The sequence below is a fragment of the Pipistrellus hanaki genome, assembly GCF_964339955.1.
Source record: "Pipistrellus hanaki genome assembly, chromosome: 19".
Taxonomy (NCBI): Eukaryota; Metazoa; Chordata; class Mammalia; order Chiroptera; family Vespertilionidae; genus Pipistrellus; species Pipistrellus hanaki.
This window is the reverse complement of record NC_140521.1, coordinates 21,516,113-21,532,153: the sequence shown is the minus strand read 5'-3', so window position 1 is coordinate 21,532,153 and position 16,041 is coordinate 21,516,113. Positions and strand designations below refer to the sequence as shown.

The 16,041-nt window shown below is 49.5% G+C and overlaps 1 protein-coding gene across 1 annotated transcript in view; it reads right to left on the bottom strand.

Annotated features, from left to right (window-relative positions):
- The window catches only part of CCDC60 (coiled-coil domain containing 60), a 94,875-nt gene that overhangs the window by 10,437 nt on the left and 68,397 nt on the right, over nucleotides 1–16,041 (bottom strand). Inside the window, exons 4-7 of the mRNA XM_084868322.1 lie at nucleotides 11,894–12,001; nucleotides 6,102–6,192; nucleotides 3,118–3,352; nucleotides 2,493–2,577 (exon numbers count right to left, since the gene is read on the bottom strand). Coding sequence (XP_084724448.1) covers nucleotides 2,493–2,577; nucleotides 3,118–3,352; nucleotides 6,102–6,192; nucleotides 11,894–12,001 — 519 coding nt within the window. The remainder of the gene's footprint in view (nucleotides 1–2,492; nucleotides 2,578–3,117; nucleotides 3,353–6,101; nucleotides 6,193–11,893; nucleotides 12,002–16,041) is intronic.

Here is a 16,041-nt window from a genome sequence, read left to right as displayed (position 1 = left end):
GACCACTGAGCTAGAGGAATTTAAGAAAAGGCTGTTTTTCTAGATGATGTTATGATCTGAATGTTTGAGTCTTCTTGCCCTCCCAATTCATACATTGAAATCTTAGCCCCCCAAGGTGATGGCTAGGAGGCAGGGCCTTTGGGAAGTGATTAGATCATGAGGTGGAGCTCTTATGAATGGGACAGTGTCCTTCATAAGAGACCCTAGCTTGTCCCACTGCCAAGTGAGGTCACAGTGAGAGGACAGCGGTGTGGGAGGCAGAGGGCCTTACCAGACCCCAGATCTGCCCGCATCTCAAGCTTGGCTTTCCAGCCTCCAGACTGTGAGATCGAATGTCTGTTCTTTATGAACCACCCAGTGCATGGCATTCTGTGATAGCGGCCCAAACAGACTGAAGACAGATGACAGAGGGAGCTCTGCTCGGCCTTGAGGCTGGGCCTGGGATTGGAACCCTAGGATTCCATGTCAGCCTTGATGGGAGCCCATTTGATGTCTAAAGTGAGAAGGGAATCCTGGTTCTAGAGTGAGGAGAAGCCCTCACTGCCTGTGGCCTCGGAGATGGGGAGGTTTTCCTCCCGGAGGAGTGAGGAGGACGGGGCATTTCAACGGGTTCTTGCTCGGCAGCCATGGTTATTTTATCATCAAACCGGACACAGAGGCTGTGTGATGAGTTTTGTGCGGACCAGATTCTTGCCTGGTTTTGTCTTTGGCGATCTCTGCAAGTTATTCACCACCATTCTTCTATGTCTGTGAGACGGAGCGATGGTTATGCTTAATAAGTGTGTCTTGGCAAGGTGCAGTGAGGACCATGGGACATTATGTGTGTAAAATAAAAGTCATGACCATCACCACCACCATGACTACCACTGCCACTTGTTACATGCCTGCTGCATGCCAGGCACATGCTAATATGTGAAATGCATTATATCTCATGAAATGCATAAAAACAACTCATTGGAGTAGACATTAGGTCCATAAAAAAAATAATAATACTTTAACAGGCATCATAGTATTGAATTCTTACTGCCACGCTTTGGGATAGGTTGTAGTGAGCCTCAGTTTACAGAATGGGAATCAGGCTCAGAGCTGTGAAGCAACTTGCTCAACATCACGCGGCAGTGAAATGAGGATGGAGATTAACCTTCATCTGTTTGGCCCCAAGGCCAGTGCTTTGAAGCTGCCCAGTCTCATTTTATCAGAGGAGGAAATGGAGAAAGGCTGAGGGCCTTGTTCCAGAGCCTCGGGGTTTGCACCCATGGCAGTCGACTTCAAGCCAGGGTTCACACCAGGAGTTCTTACAAAGTGGGGAGGGGCCTTGTAGAGCTGACTGTCATCATGATTGTCTCTCTTTAATGCTGAGGAATCAGGCAGGCAAGCAGGGCCTTGGGGGCCAGTGCTGTCTCTGAGTGCCTGCGAGGGCCACACCTCCACGCCCTGATGCGAATTGAGGCAGCAGCGGAGAGATTCATCATTGCAAGCGGAGGTGAAAGTGCTTGTTGAACTGTAATTACGTGACAACAATAACCAATAAGTCATAGCCGGCATCTCAGCAGGCTGAAGGCGATGATGAACCTCTCCTGGTACCTCATTTACTTTCAGCAAGTAATTTGCTTATTGGGAGGATCTACACTTGGGAAGGGAACTCCAGCTCTGGCCCATGTGCTTTCCGAGGCTTTTAGAGGCCAGAAGATCTGTGGACAATGCTTCCCACCGAAGGAAGACTCCGCAGGTTCAAGTCTGACCCTCTGAGCCAATGCCATTGGTCGCCAGCTTGAAATTCAAAGGATTCCTGTGACTTCTGGGATAGACAGGAGACTCGGTGAAGTGGCCTCCAAGGTTCCAGATGGACTCATGCCTCTTCCCATCCGTTTGTGCTGCATCTCAGTTCTTTGAAGGTGACATGGTCCCTCGACCAGGTTCACATATGTATATGTGTTGCCTATAATGTTCTCCCTTGCCCCTCCCCAACTTTGCCTGGCTAGTTCCTTTTCATGCTCCATTCAAAAATCTCAGCTTCATGTTTCTTCTTGGAGGAACTGTCCCTGATCACCATTCCAGACGAGATCAGGTACCCGTATTATTTATTCGCACAGGTCTGAGCTTTCCTGCCAGAACCCTTCCCTCTGCAATTAGCACATAGGCCATACACTTTCTTAAATACTCACTAACAGAATGAACGGATAACCTTGTAGAGAATGGTTTCTGGAATCAGAAAGATCGGGATTCACGTCATGGTCTTACATCCATTCGCTGGGTGACCTCCAGCATGTTCCTTCACTTCTCTGAGTCGAATTTCCTTATTTGTAAAATAAAGATAATGGCACCTGCCTTGTAGGGTGCTTGTAAGAACGTGGGGAGATAATGCACATGAGAAAAGCACACCGCTCAGTGCTGGCGCAGAGAAGACGCTCAGTAACTGGGAGCTGCTGCTGTGAATATTGCCGTTCTTGTCCCGATCCCCTTTATTAGCCCCAGGGGTTGCGAGAACATACCTGGGTGCTTTTTTTTGCTCCTCGCTCTCCATCATGATTGTCCTCCGGGCTTCCTCCCGAACCATCTCCAAGAGCTTCTGCAGACCTGACGGGAAGAGGAGAGCTCACTGTCTGGAGGGCTGGCTCTCTTGAGACCAGACTGTGCAGGCAGGGCCCAACCCCAGCCTGACGTCGCCTCTGCTTCTCAGGGTTGGGGAGCTGCAGAGGGATTGGAGCTGGTCCAGAAGAGGTGGCACACAGTGTTGGGAACTAAGTGATGTGTGGAGCTTTAGACACGACTTTCGGATTACAGGTTTAAACGATAATGTTTTGTACAATAAATGTGTCTTGGCAAAGTGCAGTGAGGACAGCGGGACACTATATATATTGTTAACATTGTAAACAGAGAAATTGATGACCATCGACTGTCTCCCAAGGAGAAATAGCTCAGAGGAGCCCAGGTTAGAGGGTATTTTCTGATCTCCACTGGAGTAAGACAGAGGGGCTCCAGGGGATAGAACAGGCCCAGGGAAACCCTGTGTCTCTCTTAACTGAGTCGGGGCAGAAGCGGAGCAGGAGGAGGTCTTGCTATCTGGCTTCAAGGCAAAGCGTCAGGGCAGCCGGTCCGATCCCAGGCAGGACTTACTGATGTGGAGATCCTCATCTGGCCTGGTGGAAGACGACTCCGTGTCCTCGATGTCCTTGTTGCCTCCTGCCTGGACAGTCACGCTCGGGGGGGGCTCATCTGAGCCAGGGTTCATGGAGATCATGCTGCTCAGGGGAGATGACCCTGCACTGGCCCGAGACAGGCTGAGTACCGAGCCTCGCCGGCTTGGTTTGCGACTCGTGGTGCGCTGTGTAGGAGTTTTGAATTTCTTGGTCTGAAGGAAAGAGAGAAGGAAGAGGGATTTTTAGAAAGAAGGCAGGTGTGGCTCAGTGGTTGGGCATTGATCCACGAACCAGGAGGTCATGGCTGGATTCCTGGTCGGGGCAGGTTCCCTCCTTGGATAAATTAGGAGCTTGATACAGTGTCCTCTTTGTCCTGACATTGGTCAAGAGCTTGCTAGCCTGACAGAAAGCCCCTCGACTCCCTGCCACCCTGGGAGAGAGGATGTCCAAGCTCAAGGACAACGCCCCTGTGTTTCCCCTGGCACAACGGGAGTTCCCCACTCTGGAAACCAGGTGCTTTAGATCAGCGCCATTTTTGAAGGACAGACAGATTGTGTCCTGGGGGCAGCCTGGGGTCATGCAGTGAGCACTGGACTTCAGCCAGGGGACTTCAGGGGGACCTTGAGCAAGTCACTCGGCCTTGCCTCAGTTTCCTCATCTGTAAAACGAAGAGGAGGGACTGGGATGCTCTGAGAAGAGCTTTTCATATCTTCCTTGGGTAGGATTTCATTTTGTGCTTCTGAAGGTGCCATTAATTGAAATTCAATTAATAATCCCAATCAGGAAATCCAAACGGAAAGGCTGACACTCTGATTAGTTGAGATGGGGGAATGTGACAGGCGGGCTCAGCATCCTCCTTGCCCTTCATTGCGCTGACTCTCTCTGAATTGGCCTTACCCCAGAGCTTCTCTGTTGTTTTGTATTTCACTCAAGAGCTGTGCTAACCCGCTGCCGTGTCACTCCTCAGAAGGGGCTGCAGTGGTTCCTTATATTTCCTGAGAAGTAGGGTTCCACACTGACGGCTCATGGGGAGACATGTTTAGCTGCCCAAGATTTTACCAGCTGGGGAGATTTTTAAATAGAAACCAAGGCTATTGGTCTCTTAAAAATGCTAAGCCCTCAGTCCCATCCTCACATGACAAAATGAGCTCCTGGGGAGCGGAGGTTCTCCCTGACTCTGGGCCAGCGGCTTCCTGCTTGCCACAGACCTCGCCCCCACCAGGGCTTACTCAGCCTGATGGTTTTTTATTCACTTAGCTTGCCAGGCTCTCACGCACACTGCCTCGGCACCTCTAAGCTCCACGCAGAGAGAGGAGTCTGTCTTGCTGAGTGAGTTGCCTAGCGCCTCTCTTGCACAGTGCTCATCAGACAGGCGGAGAAAGCGGGTCAGGAGAGATGAAAGGACAAGTCCAGTACCACTCAGTGAGCGGAGTCCCGGAGGTGGAGCGAGGTCTCCTGATTCCTAATTATGTCCCCCCACCCCCAGAGTGGACCACGCTGTGGCCCAGAGCTTGACCCACAGACTTGCCCCGGGGAATTCAATTCTGTGAGGCCTCACATGTGGTGATTCACTCTCTCCTCCCATTTCCCTTGTGTATATTCCCAAAGGATATATATATATTTTAAAGGTTTGTGGCTCCTGCTGCTTTTTCTGTGTAGCGCTGGAGACAGATGCACACGCTATCTCCATAGCAACTTTCTGTGATAAAAACCAGCATCCTGACTTCTCAGAGCTATGAGCACCCTGATGAAAGAGCAAGAAAATGTCGAGGCTCTTTATGAGGGCCAATTATAATCACGATACCGTGGAGAACATGCGTTCATAGACTCAGTGTTTCATAAGCAGTGGTTAATAAACAGGCTAGGATTAACTCTTGGCTCTGCCATTACCTAGCTGTGTGACCTCATGCAAGTCACTTAACCTCTCTGAGCCCGTTTTCTCCTCTTCCATCTGGAATCAGAATAGTGCCTCATGGGATTATTAAGAGCACAGACTAGCTTCCTTAGCACAGAACCTGGTCCACTGCAATGACGTTAAAAAGTGGCTTCTAAAAGATGCATAGCCACAATAAGCTCAGCCCTTGAACATATAAAAAAATTTTAAAATTGATTTCAGACAGGAAGGGAGAAGGAGAGAGAGACAGAAACATCAAACATGAGAGAGAATCATTGACTGTCTGCCTTCAGCATGCCCCCACTGGGGATAGAGTCCACCACCCGGCATGTGCCCTTGACAGGAATTGAACCTGGGACCTTCAGTCCACAGGCCCGCGCTCCATTCGCTGAGCCAAACCAGCTGAGGTGGCACTTGAACATTTTCAAAGTGAGTGTGTGTATTGTTTCCTGGGATCCTTTACTAATATGAAAGAGACAGGGGTGAGCATCATACCCATTTTGCAGGTAAAAGGAAAGGTTCAGCAAACACTCTAGTTGTATGCTCTCTCAACGACCTTTACATACCTAATATCATCGGTCATTATTATTATTTTGGTGCTTTGTTGAGTAGATGAATTTTTTAAGATTTTTTTAGGTTAAGAATGTCTTTTGGTGAAAAGAATAGACTTCTTGATATTTCCTTAATAAGCACATGTTCTAGTGTATAGAAAGCCCTGTCTGTTGAATCGTTCACTTATATTCTCTCTCCCTCTCTCTCTCTCTCTCTCTCTCTCTCTCTCTCTCTCTCTCTCTCTCTATTATTGAGTGAATCCATTTCCTTCTGGTGACATCCTATTGAGCAGTGCCATGGCCACCCCTCCTGTCTCTGTGATATGGTGTCCAGCCAAATGTCATTTCTCCTATAACCTCCAGATGACTTATCTAAGAGAATGTGGTCTGACTCTCCTTCACTCAGAGAACGAGCTAGAAAAGAAGAACCCAGTGAGAGAAAAGGCTGGAGAGAATGCCTCCAGCACAAGTGGGGGCTGGTCACCAGATGGCAGAGTCGCCCGCGCTGTCTGTTACCTTGGGTGCCGAGAGGAAGTGCTCCCACCGCTGTCCCATGGACTTGTCCTTAGTGATTTTCTTTATTGTGCTCTTGCTTCCACCTGGGTCCCTGAGTGAGAAACAGGAACAGGTTAGTGAGTTTTTCAGTTCCAGAGTTTCTGTTTACTATGAGTTATTTTAAGAAATTCAATAAACAGATGATGAATGGTGGCTGGTCTTGTTATTAACACCCCCCCCCCCCCCGCCCCCATCCTGTACTTGTGAAGAAGTGGGAGGTTACAGTTCTCCATGACTGGGTCTTGCGAGTGAAAATCAAGATTAGGGAGACTATTGCTTATTCTATTCATTTACCCAATCCATCCAATCCATCCCATTCATCTAATCCATCCATCCAGTTAATCTAATCCAGTGGTCGGCAAATTCATTAGTCAACAGAGCCAAATATCCACAGAACAACAATAGAAATTTATTTTGAGAGCCAAATTTTTTAAACCTAAACTTCTTCTAACACCACTTCTTCAAAATAGACTCGCCCAGGCCATGATATTTTGTGGAAGAGCCACACTCAAGGAGCCAAAGTTTGCCGACCACAGATCCAGTCCATTCCACCCAATCCATTCAATCCCTCCCTTCCTCTCTCCCTCCCTCCAATCCATCCACCCAGACCATTCAATCCATTTCACCAAATCCATGCAGTCCATCCATTCCTTTCATTCCATTCATCCCATCCACCCATCCATCCATCCATCAACCCACCCACCCATCTCTTTCTTTATTCCCCTTTTCTCTGCAGGAAGGACTTTAGATGGCTGGGATCCTTTCAGTCATTTGGCTGGCTGTCGCCTGGCGTAGACGAGGGCCTTGAGGGAATGAGATGGTCAGACCAGTTTGATGGGGAGAGGCACTGATGGGGTCTAGAGTTATCAAGGGCTGCAGAGTGCCAGTGGTAGGGGAGATGCTCAGATCTAGGAGACAAAGGTGATCAAGACCAACCTTACTTAGGACTGGCTTCTCATGGCATCGGGGAGAACCAAAGGCCTTCACCAGCCCAAAGGGCGGGGGGTGCACTCCTCACTGGCAGGACCTGGCTAGGCACCTGCCAGCTCACTGCTTCGATGCATGAAATGTGACCAGACACCAAGGTAGAACATGGCTGGGGAGGAGGGTGAGACTGTGCCTCAAGCTTTTTGTAAGACTTTATGTTTGATTACTCAATAAAAAGCCCTCTGAATAATTAACAGTAAAGCTCATTTAACATGGTTCTGCCTGCCTCTCCCCTGAGTAATCAAATTAGGGAATATTTAAAATCCAGCCAGAGAAAGGAGCAGCCATGCTTCAGTCCTATAAACAGTATTTACACTCGTGGCACTTCTGAAATCTGATTTGAGGCTCATCAACTAGAAGCATTAGCGCTCCCTCTTTGCAGCATTTCTTTCCACAGGGCTTTTTGCCTTTTCCCTTTGCTAACACAGCCCCTGCTGTGCCTCCAGCCTTCTTGAAGTTCAAAAGCAACCCCTTCTGCTTTTAAAATTAAATCTGGTCCAAGCCAAGCTTTCAAAAGTTTAAATATTCAGGCCGATTGGGGAAGATGGGAGGCTTTCTGTTAACACCCACTTCCAAGACGACCCGAAATCTATTGCAACTTCAGGCAGCGGGCTAAGTGAGCTAACAGGCAGCTAGCTCCCCAGAGAGCTTAAAGCCCTGTACCTGCTCTGGCAAAGCCACTGATGAAGAAAGGGCCTGGTTAGACAGAATCAGTCTCTCTGCTTCATTTTCAGAAGCAAATAAACCAAAAGGGAAGACCAGTAGGGGGAGGAAAAGAAATGAACCATCTGAGCTTTGTCATCCACAGTGGGCTGACTGCACACCTTTCGGAAAAGGGCAAGGCCATTGGTGCCCCTTCCGGTAGCTTGGTGGGTTGATCATTATGTGGTTCACCAAATGGTCCCAGGTCTTCAGGCTCCTAGAAGTCAGGTGTCACACCGTGACTTGCTTTGCATGAAAGTGACCTGTGGTGTTTAGGGTGCTGGCCTCGGGGCGGAGCCCCTTTTCTGCTGTGTGGATGGCGGGAGCTTGTATTGAGATGGAGCTCCTACCAGCCTGGGCCTTTGAGCGACTCTAATGAGCAGAGAGCCCCGGGTTGATGGCATGTAGGGTGAGCAAGGAATAGACTTGTGTTGTGTGATACCACCGAGATTTTAGGGTTGTTCAATATGGCAGCTTAACCCTGCTTACATAATTGATGTCCCTGATTCACTGTCTGTGACCTCAGGCAAGTTTCTCCGAGTGTCAGGACCAGTAGAGTGGTGTATCTTGGCAGTTTAAGAATTGGGCAGACTGGCTGCCCCCACTGCTTCCTAGACGTGTGTTAGTGTAAGTTATTAAGCCTTTCTGAGCCTCAGTTTCCTCATCTGTAGGATGGGATGGTATTAGCTATGTGGTGATGATGCTTGCTAAGAACTTGGTGAGGTTCCTTGCACAGAGAACTGAATACAGTTAAATCTTAAGAGCAACATCCCCTTTTCAACAGAGATCTTCTGTGGCTTGGAGGAGGGGTTGTGGGGTAAGGAATGAGACACCAAGGCCGATCCACGGGGTGAGGTGGCTGTGATTTCTGGACCATAACTTCCACCTGCTGACACTTGCTGGGAGCTCCTATTTGCTGGGAATCCAGGGATGGGGGCACCGAGCTCTGTCCCATCTCTTTCCAGCACATTTGTTCCTAATGTTTACTTGAAGATGTCTGTCCACAGTGGCCATCAGAGTAATTTTTCTCAGATACTTCACTCTCTTTCTGAACCAAGTTTCACCTTCTTCTCTGATGGGAAGCCTGTTGTCTGGTTTAGGAGGCGCCATGTGCGCATGACCCAGTGGAGAGAGGAGGTAACTGCTGATTTGGCACCAGGAAGAGGTCAAAGTTCTTGGGATCACCACCCAGGTCGCCTTGTCCTGCCTCCTGAGTGAGGGTTGCATGCTGATCACCCTGCCATGCCCCCCACTCCTGTAGAGATGCTACTCGGGTAAAGGACTGGAGAAATGAGATTAGAGCCGTGCAGAGAGGAGGGCAGAGGTCACTCAAATGTCACTTCTTGAGTGAGTCACCCCACCCCTTCGTCACTGTCACATCACCCTCTCGATTTCTTCATGACACTGAATATCCCAAAGAATCCTGATTATCACATGTTTATCTGTGGTCCCTCCCACCTCCCCTAGCACAGAATCCAGAGAGCAGGGATGTGTCTCCTCTTCCAGCGGTGCCTGAAAACAGCAGGGCTGAGGGAAATGAGGCTTTTCAGGGGCGGGGGCACCTAACAACAGGAAACCACTTCAGTGTAATAATTGCTATTGTGTGTGTTGTTACATTGTCTTTTTGTAAGAGCGACAGTCTGGAAAACACTTAAAGTTTTGTTTCTTTTCTAGCCTTAAGTCTCAGTGGCATTGATAATCACAGAGCTAACTGCTCTTTAAACGGGGTTTTAACCTTGAGTAGCTGTCCTTTGGGGAGCACTCATTGTGTTCCCAGACACTGGACTAAGTGCTCTATGCGCTTTCTCTTAATCCTTCCAACTCTTGTGGGTCAGGAACCCATTTGGTAGATGAAGAAACAGAGCCCAGGCATGTTAAGTGACTTGCCCAAGGTCACATTACATGTCAGGCCTGGGCTCATCCAGGCTCATCTGATGCCAAAGTCCTGATCTTTATCCTCTAATCCATCTGGGCTTTAAAACATGCAATGGGAGATTTGGGGAAATTCTCATGACAGAAGGGTGAAACATCACAAGTGGGAATTACGTGTGAAAGACAAGAAAGATACCCTCTGCCTTTCTTGCTAAAGAAAAAGATACTTTCTGGTACTTTCTAGGGAAACTTAACCCTTTTCCCTACCCCCCTCCACTGATTTGCTAAATTTAAAAAAAGTCAATCTCCAGCAGCGATGTGCTGGAGCTGGCCCACACGGGCTCACAAGCTCTGAGCCGGCACCTCTTTCCAGCTGTGAGTCCCGTGACATCATGCTGCTTAGCCTGGACGCAGCCGCAGCGGGACCATTTCCACCAGGACGTGGCCTGGCTGTAGTCATGGCTTCTCCCGCTGGGAGAGCTGGTTGTTAACCCTTTACCTGCATACACTGACCCCAAACGGAAATCACCGCCAGGAGCAAGTAGTTGGCTGGAAAACACAAACCCCAGCGAGTGCTCTGGCCTCCTCTGGGAATCTGCTGTCAGGTGTGGCCGAGGTTCTGCCCTGAGAAGTCACGGTAGAACCCGCATAACCTCTCCCGGTGACCACAGGCAACAGTTCTTTTGGTCATGGTCTGGGCACATTCCTAAAGCCAGCCAAAGGAGAGAAAGACAGTCTTTCTGTCTCCTTGGCCCCAATTCTGCATTATGTTCTCACCCCAATTTGGGAGAACGGGCGCTCAGCTGTCAGAGGCAAAATGTTGCCGCTGGAAGCTTGCTTGGGGAGATGAAATGCTATTAGAAGTCCATTGGCCGAGGGCCCTTTTCTTAGAATCTAAGCAGTCAACTGTGAAAAAAATTAGATGTTGCTTTGACCCGGAAATTCGATTTCTCAGAATCTAGCCAACAGAAATACTGCCAACAGGGCTTAAAGTGTGTGCATGAGGATGCTCCGTGAAGCCCTATTGGAAATGCAAAAATTTGAAAGCCATCAATAGAGAAATGGGTATCTAAATTACGGCCCATTTGTACCATAGATACAAGTATCCTCTTAAAGCAGTGGTTCTCAACCTTTCTAATGCCTCAACCCACCTCATGTTGTGGTGACCCCCAACCATAAAATTATTTTCGTTGTTACTTCATGACTATAATTTTGCTACTGTTATGAATTGTAATGTAAATATCTGTGTTTTCTTATGGTCTTTGTGGTTCTCAACCTGTGGTCTGCTAGTCACGACCCATAGACTGAGAACCACTGCTGTAAAGAAACATGCAAGTTGACCATCATTCTCCTATACCCACCAGCCAATCAGAGTGAGTATGCAAATTAGCCCAACAAAAATGGTGGTTAATTTGCATACAGAGGTGCTGAGCCAAGACCGAATACAGTGTACAAGGAAAAGGGAGGGAAAGCAGAAAGCGGGGTGAGGTCAGCGGCAGCAGTGGGAGGGAAAGCGTGAAGGGGGGGGGCAGCGGCAATAGCAATGAAAGTGTGGGGAGTTGGCAGTGGTGGGAGGGAAGCTTGCTCAGGCCACAGGAAACCCTATTCTTGCAGGAATATTCCTGTAACGGGTCTCTAATACATACATATATATATATATATATGAGAGAGAGAGAGAGAGAGAGAGAGAGAGAGAGAGAGAGAGAGAGAGAGAGAGACTTGAGAGAGACTTGAGAGAAGGGAGGAATACAAAGGCAAAGGGAAAGGAAAGAGTAAAAGGCAGGGAAGAGGAGGAAAAAAAAAAAGAGCAAATAAAAAAAATATTGTTGGGGAGACATGGTCCAAGAAGAGAAGCAGAGAGCAGAGCCTGACTGTGCATCTGGTGGTGTGCCTGTCTAGCTGTCCAATGTCCGGGGTGTAAGTCCTCCCACCATGCCTGATTGACTTGAAGCTCCCAGTGTGACATCACAAATGTGGAGCTGGGGAGATGCACCCAGCCATCTCCCACAGCTGTAAGCTCTGGGACTCCAACCTACCCCTGTTTGGATCTCCCAGAACACACAGGAAAGAAGATCCTACAGCAACCCACCCACCGAGAAACAGCAAATGCAGGGAGGGGAGGAGCAAACAGGTGTTTCCCTCCCACTGCCCAGCCCGTTGCTGGTTGCAGCAGGTGGAAGGCTGAGACCTACTTTGTGTTCCAGCAGGTGATCAAAGGCTTCATGGTGTGGTGGGCGTGGTCGATAGTCAGGGCCTCCAGAAGCCAGTGGAGGGCGCACAGCTGGCGGAAGAGGGGTTCCCTGCAAAGACAGAGAGAGGGAGCTCAGTGGGATCCCGTCAGATAACATTCTTTACAACTGTGGCCACAGAGACGGAAGCTGTGCTGGCTCCCAGTTAGCGGTGCTGTCCTGCTCCTGCATGTGTAACCCCATGCACCAACTCACTAAACCTTTGCAATGGCCCCATTTTACAGCTGAGGAACCCGAGGCTCAGAGGAGTTAAGGAACTTGTGCCTGTCACTGAGCTAGTAGGTGGCAGAGCCATGATTTGACATAAGATAACCTGTGCCAGTGACCAGGGAGTAGTGTGTGAGAAAAGGAGAGATGATGAAGGGGTCCCGCAGCTGAAGTTCCTGACTTGGCAAACGAGGGACTGAAGGGAATTAATCTTCTACAGGTAGCCACTTGTTCACCGGATAAAAGTACAATAAATACACTAAGAGGATTGAAGGGAAACTAGTGTATTTACTATACTTCTCCCCCAGCCCCAGATTAACAGTTGGGCCCGTCGCTTTAAGCGTATAAATCCTTTGAATACTGAAGAAAGATATATTGAACTATTATTTGAAAATCCAACTAAATCCTGTTTAAAATCTGTCCAACCTGTATTTGCTGATTTTGGGGGGCATCTTGTGTTACAACGAGCCAGGCGCTGACAGGGCCCTTTACATGTGTCAGTAGTTCTCCCAGCAGTCTGCGGGGCTGTGACTCAGCATCCACATGGTAGAGAAGAGGAAACAGCTCCGGGAGGCACAGTCATCTTGCTCTGGTCACACCTCTTGGTGACAGAGATGGGTGTGGCCTCCTCACTTCACGTTCCCAACATCTACAGGGAGGGCACTGCGATGGCGTTCTCCTTGTGGACCAGGGCCTTGAGGCTCAGAGACGTAAAGCAAGTTGCCTGAGGTCACACTTGGATTTGACCTTGAGGGTTGAGGATTTAAACCCGAGTCTGTTTAACCCCAGAAACTGTGCTTCCCTGGCCTGAGCTCTGATTGTTCGAGGCCCTGACGAAGCCAACACAGTGGTCACCTGAGAGTGAGGCCAGCAGAGGGCTAACCTGCTGCACCTTTCCTGGGAAGAGGTGGGGTCCTCACCAGCACCCCTGCCCTCACGGTGGTTTCACCTCTTAAGCTAATGGGCACGCTGCCTCCATTATTAACTGTGTGATCACTCTTCTCTGAAACTGTGCCCAGCCTTCATCGATACCCCCAGGGCCCCTGCACCTGCTGCTCAAAGGGCAGGAAGGAGTCCCACCGCAGAAGCGGAAGCCCGCGCCTGGGCTCAAGTCCCGAGCTGACCCAGGGTCATCCTGGACATCCCTTTTGGAGGCGATGGTTTCACTCAGCTTGAAGGGGCACTGCCTCCATGCACCCCACGCATCCCACGCCCCATCCCAGGGACCGGGGTGGCTGTGTCCACCAGGCCTTAGGAAGAAAGCCAGAGTCAGCAGCTCCTTTTTCTCCTCTGGAGCCCCCTCCTGCCTCCTTTTCTTCCTTCCACAAATTATTTACTGAGCACCTACTATTCCTTTTCTTAATTTAAAGGACCCATCAGCCCACAGCCCTTCCCACTTTGTCTCTCTTCCTCCTTACACCACCTTGGCACCCACCACATGTTGGCAGCTCTGGGCGCTGGGCCATGCCTAGCACTTCACCAAGAGCAGCAAGCAGCGAGCTGTGTTGTGTGGCTGGCCCTGGGCCTAACACCACACGTCACCCTCACAGTGTCCCCAGGAGGTCGTTAAAGGCCCTGGAGATCCCCCCTCTTCTGTGTACAACTTAGAGTCCATGCAGGCTTGGGCTTTGGGGTGGGTGAGGTGGGTATGGGGAACGGGGGCAGGGTGAGCTAAGGGAGGTCATTGGGGATGTGGGGTCTGCTTGGTCGCAGGGGGTTGTGGGTATGTGAGCATCAAATTCATTTCTGCAGGTAATAAGCACAGGTGCACATCTGACCTGTCCCTCCCTGTGCAATGCAGGGAGTAATAGATGAGAATGCTGACCAGGGTGCACATGCGTGCTTCCAAAACCCCTGTGCTCAGAACTCCGGGAGGGCACCCTGTGGTCAGCAGGCCTGGAGAGCCCACTTAGTTGAAACTGCCGTGCCAGCCAGAATAAGTGTGGTGTAAGCATCCCTGAAGAGAAAACAATGTTCTCCCCATTTAGTAAGAGAGATAAGGAAGATGCCTGCCAAGGCCTTCCAGCCCCCATGCTGACTGCCAAGGGCTAACCTGGACACAGGTCACGGGCACTGCCCTCCCTGCACAGTCACTTCCAGGAAAGGCTGTGAGGGACAGGCTAGTCATCTCAGTGCTGTTCTCATTCCTGGAGACTATTCTCTCTCACCCCTTCCAAGATCAAAGTCAAGCCCGGCCAGCATGGCTCAATGTTGAGTGTCAACCTATCAACCAGGAGGTCACGGTTTGATTCTTGGTCAGAGTAAATGTCTGGGTTGCAGGCTTGATCCCCATTGGGGGGCATGCTGGAGGCAGCCAATCAACGATTCTTTCTCATCATTGATGTTTCTCTCTCTCTCTGTCTCTCACTTCCTCTCTGAAATCAATAAAATTATATTTAAAAAAATAAAGCTCAAAATCAAGTCTCCATTGACATGATTGAATTGATCCCCACAAAGTAGTTGAGAATTTTTAGCTGCTTTGGGGATCAATTGCATTGGGATTGAAGAGACTGAGCAGCTCAGTCCACACCGGTTGACATGCTGAGCATGGGAGAATTGACCGGCATGCCCTGCCTTTGGCAGACTGATTACAGATTGCCTCGATGCACCACCCTTCCCGGCATCAGCACACTTTGCAATGTGGCTTTGCATCTCCCCCAGAGAGAGATGGAGTATTTCCCTGATTCCTTGTATCTGGGCTGGACTGATGCCTTGCTGTGGCCAGTGAAGGCGGTGGGAGGATCATTTTGTTCATTCTGAGCTTAAGCCTCAAAAGACTAGATGGTTTGGCTCTTGTTCTTGGAACTTTCATGCCCATCATGTGAATGAGCCTGAGCTGGGATGATGAGAGTCGCGGGGCTCAGTCACTCCTGTTACCCTAGCCAACAACCCATCACCAACAGCCTGAGAATGAGGCCATCCTAGATGGGCCGACCTCCTGCAGGGGGCACACACAGCCTAGCCAGGATCAGCCAAGCTGGCTTGGACCAGAAGAGCCACCCAGCTAACTTGTAGACTCATGAGCAGTAACAAGTGGTTGATGTCTTAAGCCACCCATTCTGAGGTGGGTCTATAATAGGGGTGTCGAACTCAATCAGAGAAGGGGCCAAAATCTAAAATCCAGCCTAAATCGGGGGCCGAATGGTTTACTGAACAGTCATAAACTGACAATGTCATAAACTGACAGTGGAGTGCAGTGATGACAGCGCGGTATGGGCCACATTGCAAGGCCTGGCGGGCTGGATTTGGCCCGCGGGCCTTGTGTTTGACACATGTGGTCTATAACATAGCAATAGATGCTGATATAGTCATCAAATGAGCAGAGCCTTTTAGCAGCCAAGGAGAAGAAAGTGCAGCCTTCAGTCCGGGCAGGAGTTGGCAGACTGCTGCCAGTGTTGCTGCTTGTGTTGGCAAAGAAAACTTTTTTGGAACACGGCCACATCCATTCGTTATAGCTTTCATACTGCATGGCAACGCTAAATAGTTTCAAGAGAGACCATCTGCTCTGCAAAGGCTAAATTATTTACTTTCTTTCCCTTTAAGAAAAAGTTTGCTGATCCCTGGTCTGGGGCATAACAGATGATGATGATGATGATGATGATGATGATGATGATGATGATGATGATGATGATGATGATGATGATGGAGGAGGAGGAGGAGGAGGAGGAGGAGGAAGAGGAGGAAGAGAAGAAGAAGAAGAAGAAGACGAAGATGAAGACGAAGACGAAGAAGAAGAAGAAGAAGAAGACGACAACGACTATAATAGTAGTCGCCCACCTAACAAACCTGATACAAAGATCTGACTTAGGAGCTAGGAGATGAGGATACCTGTTGGGAGAACTTAGGCAGGTTTCCCTCTCTCTGAGCTTCGGTTTCCCCACCTG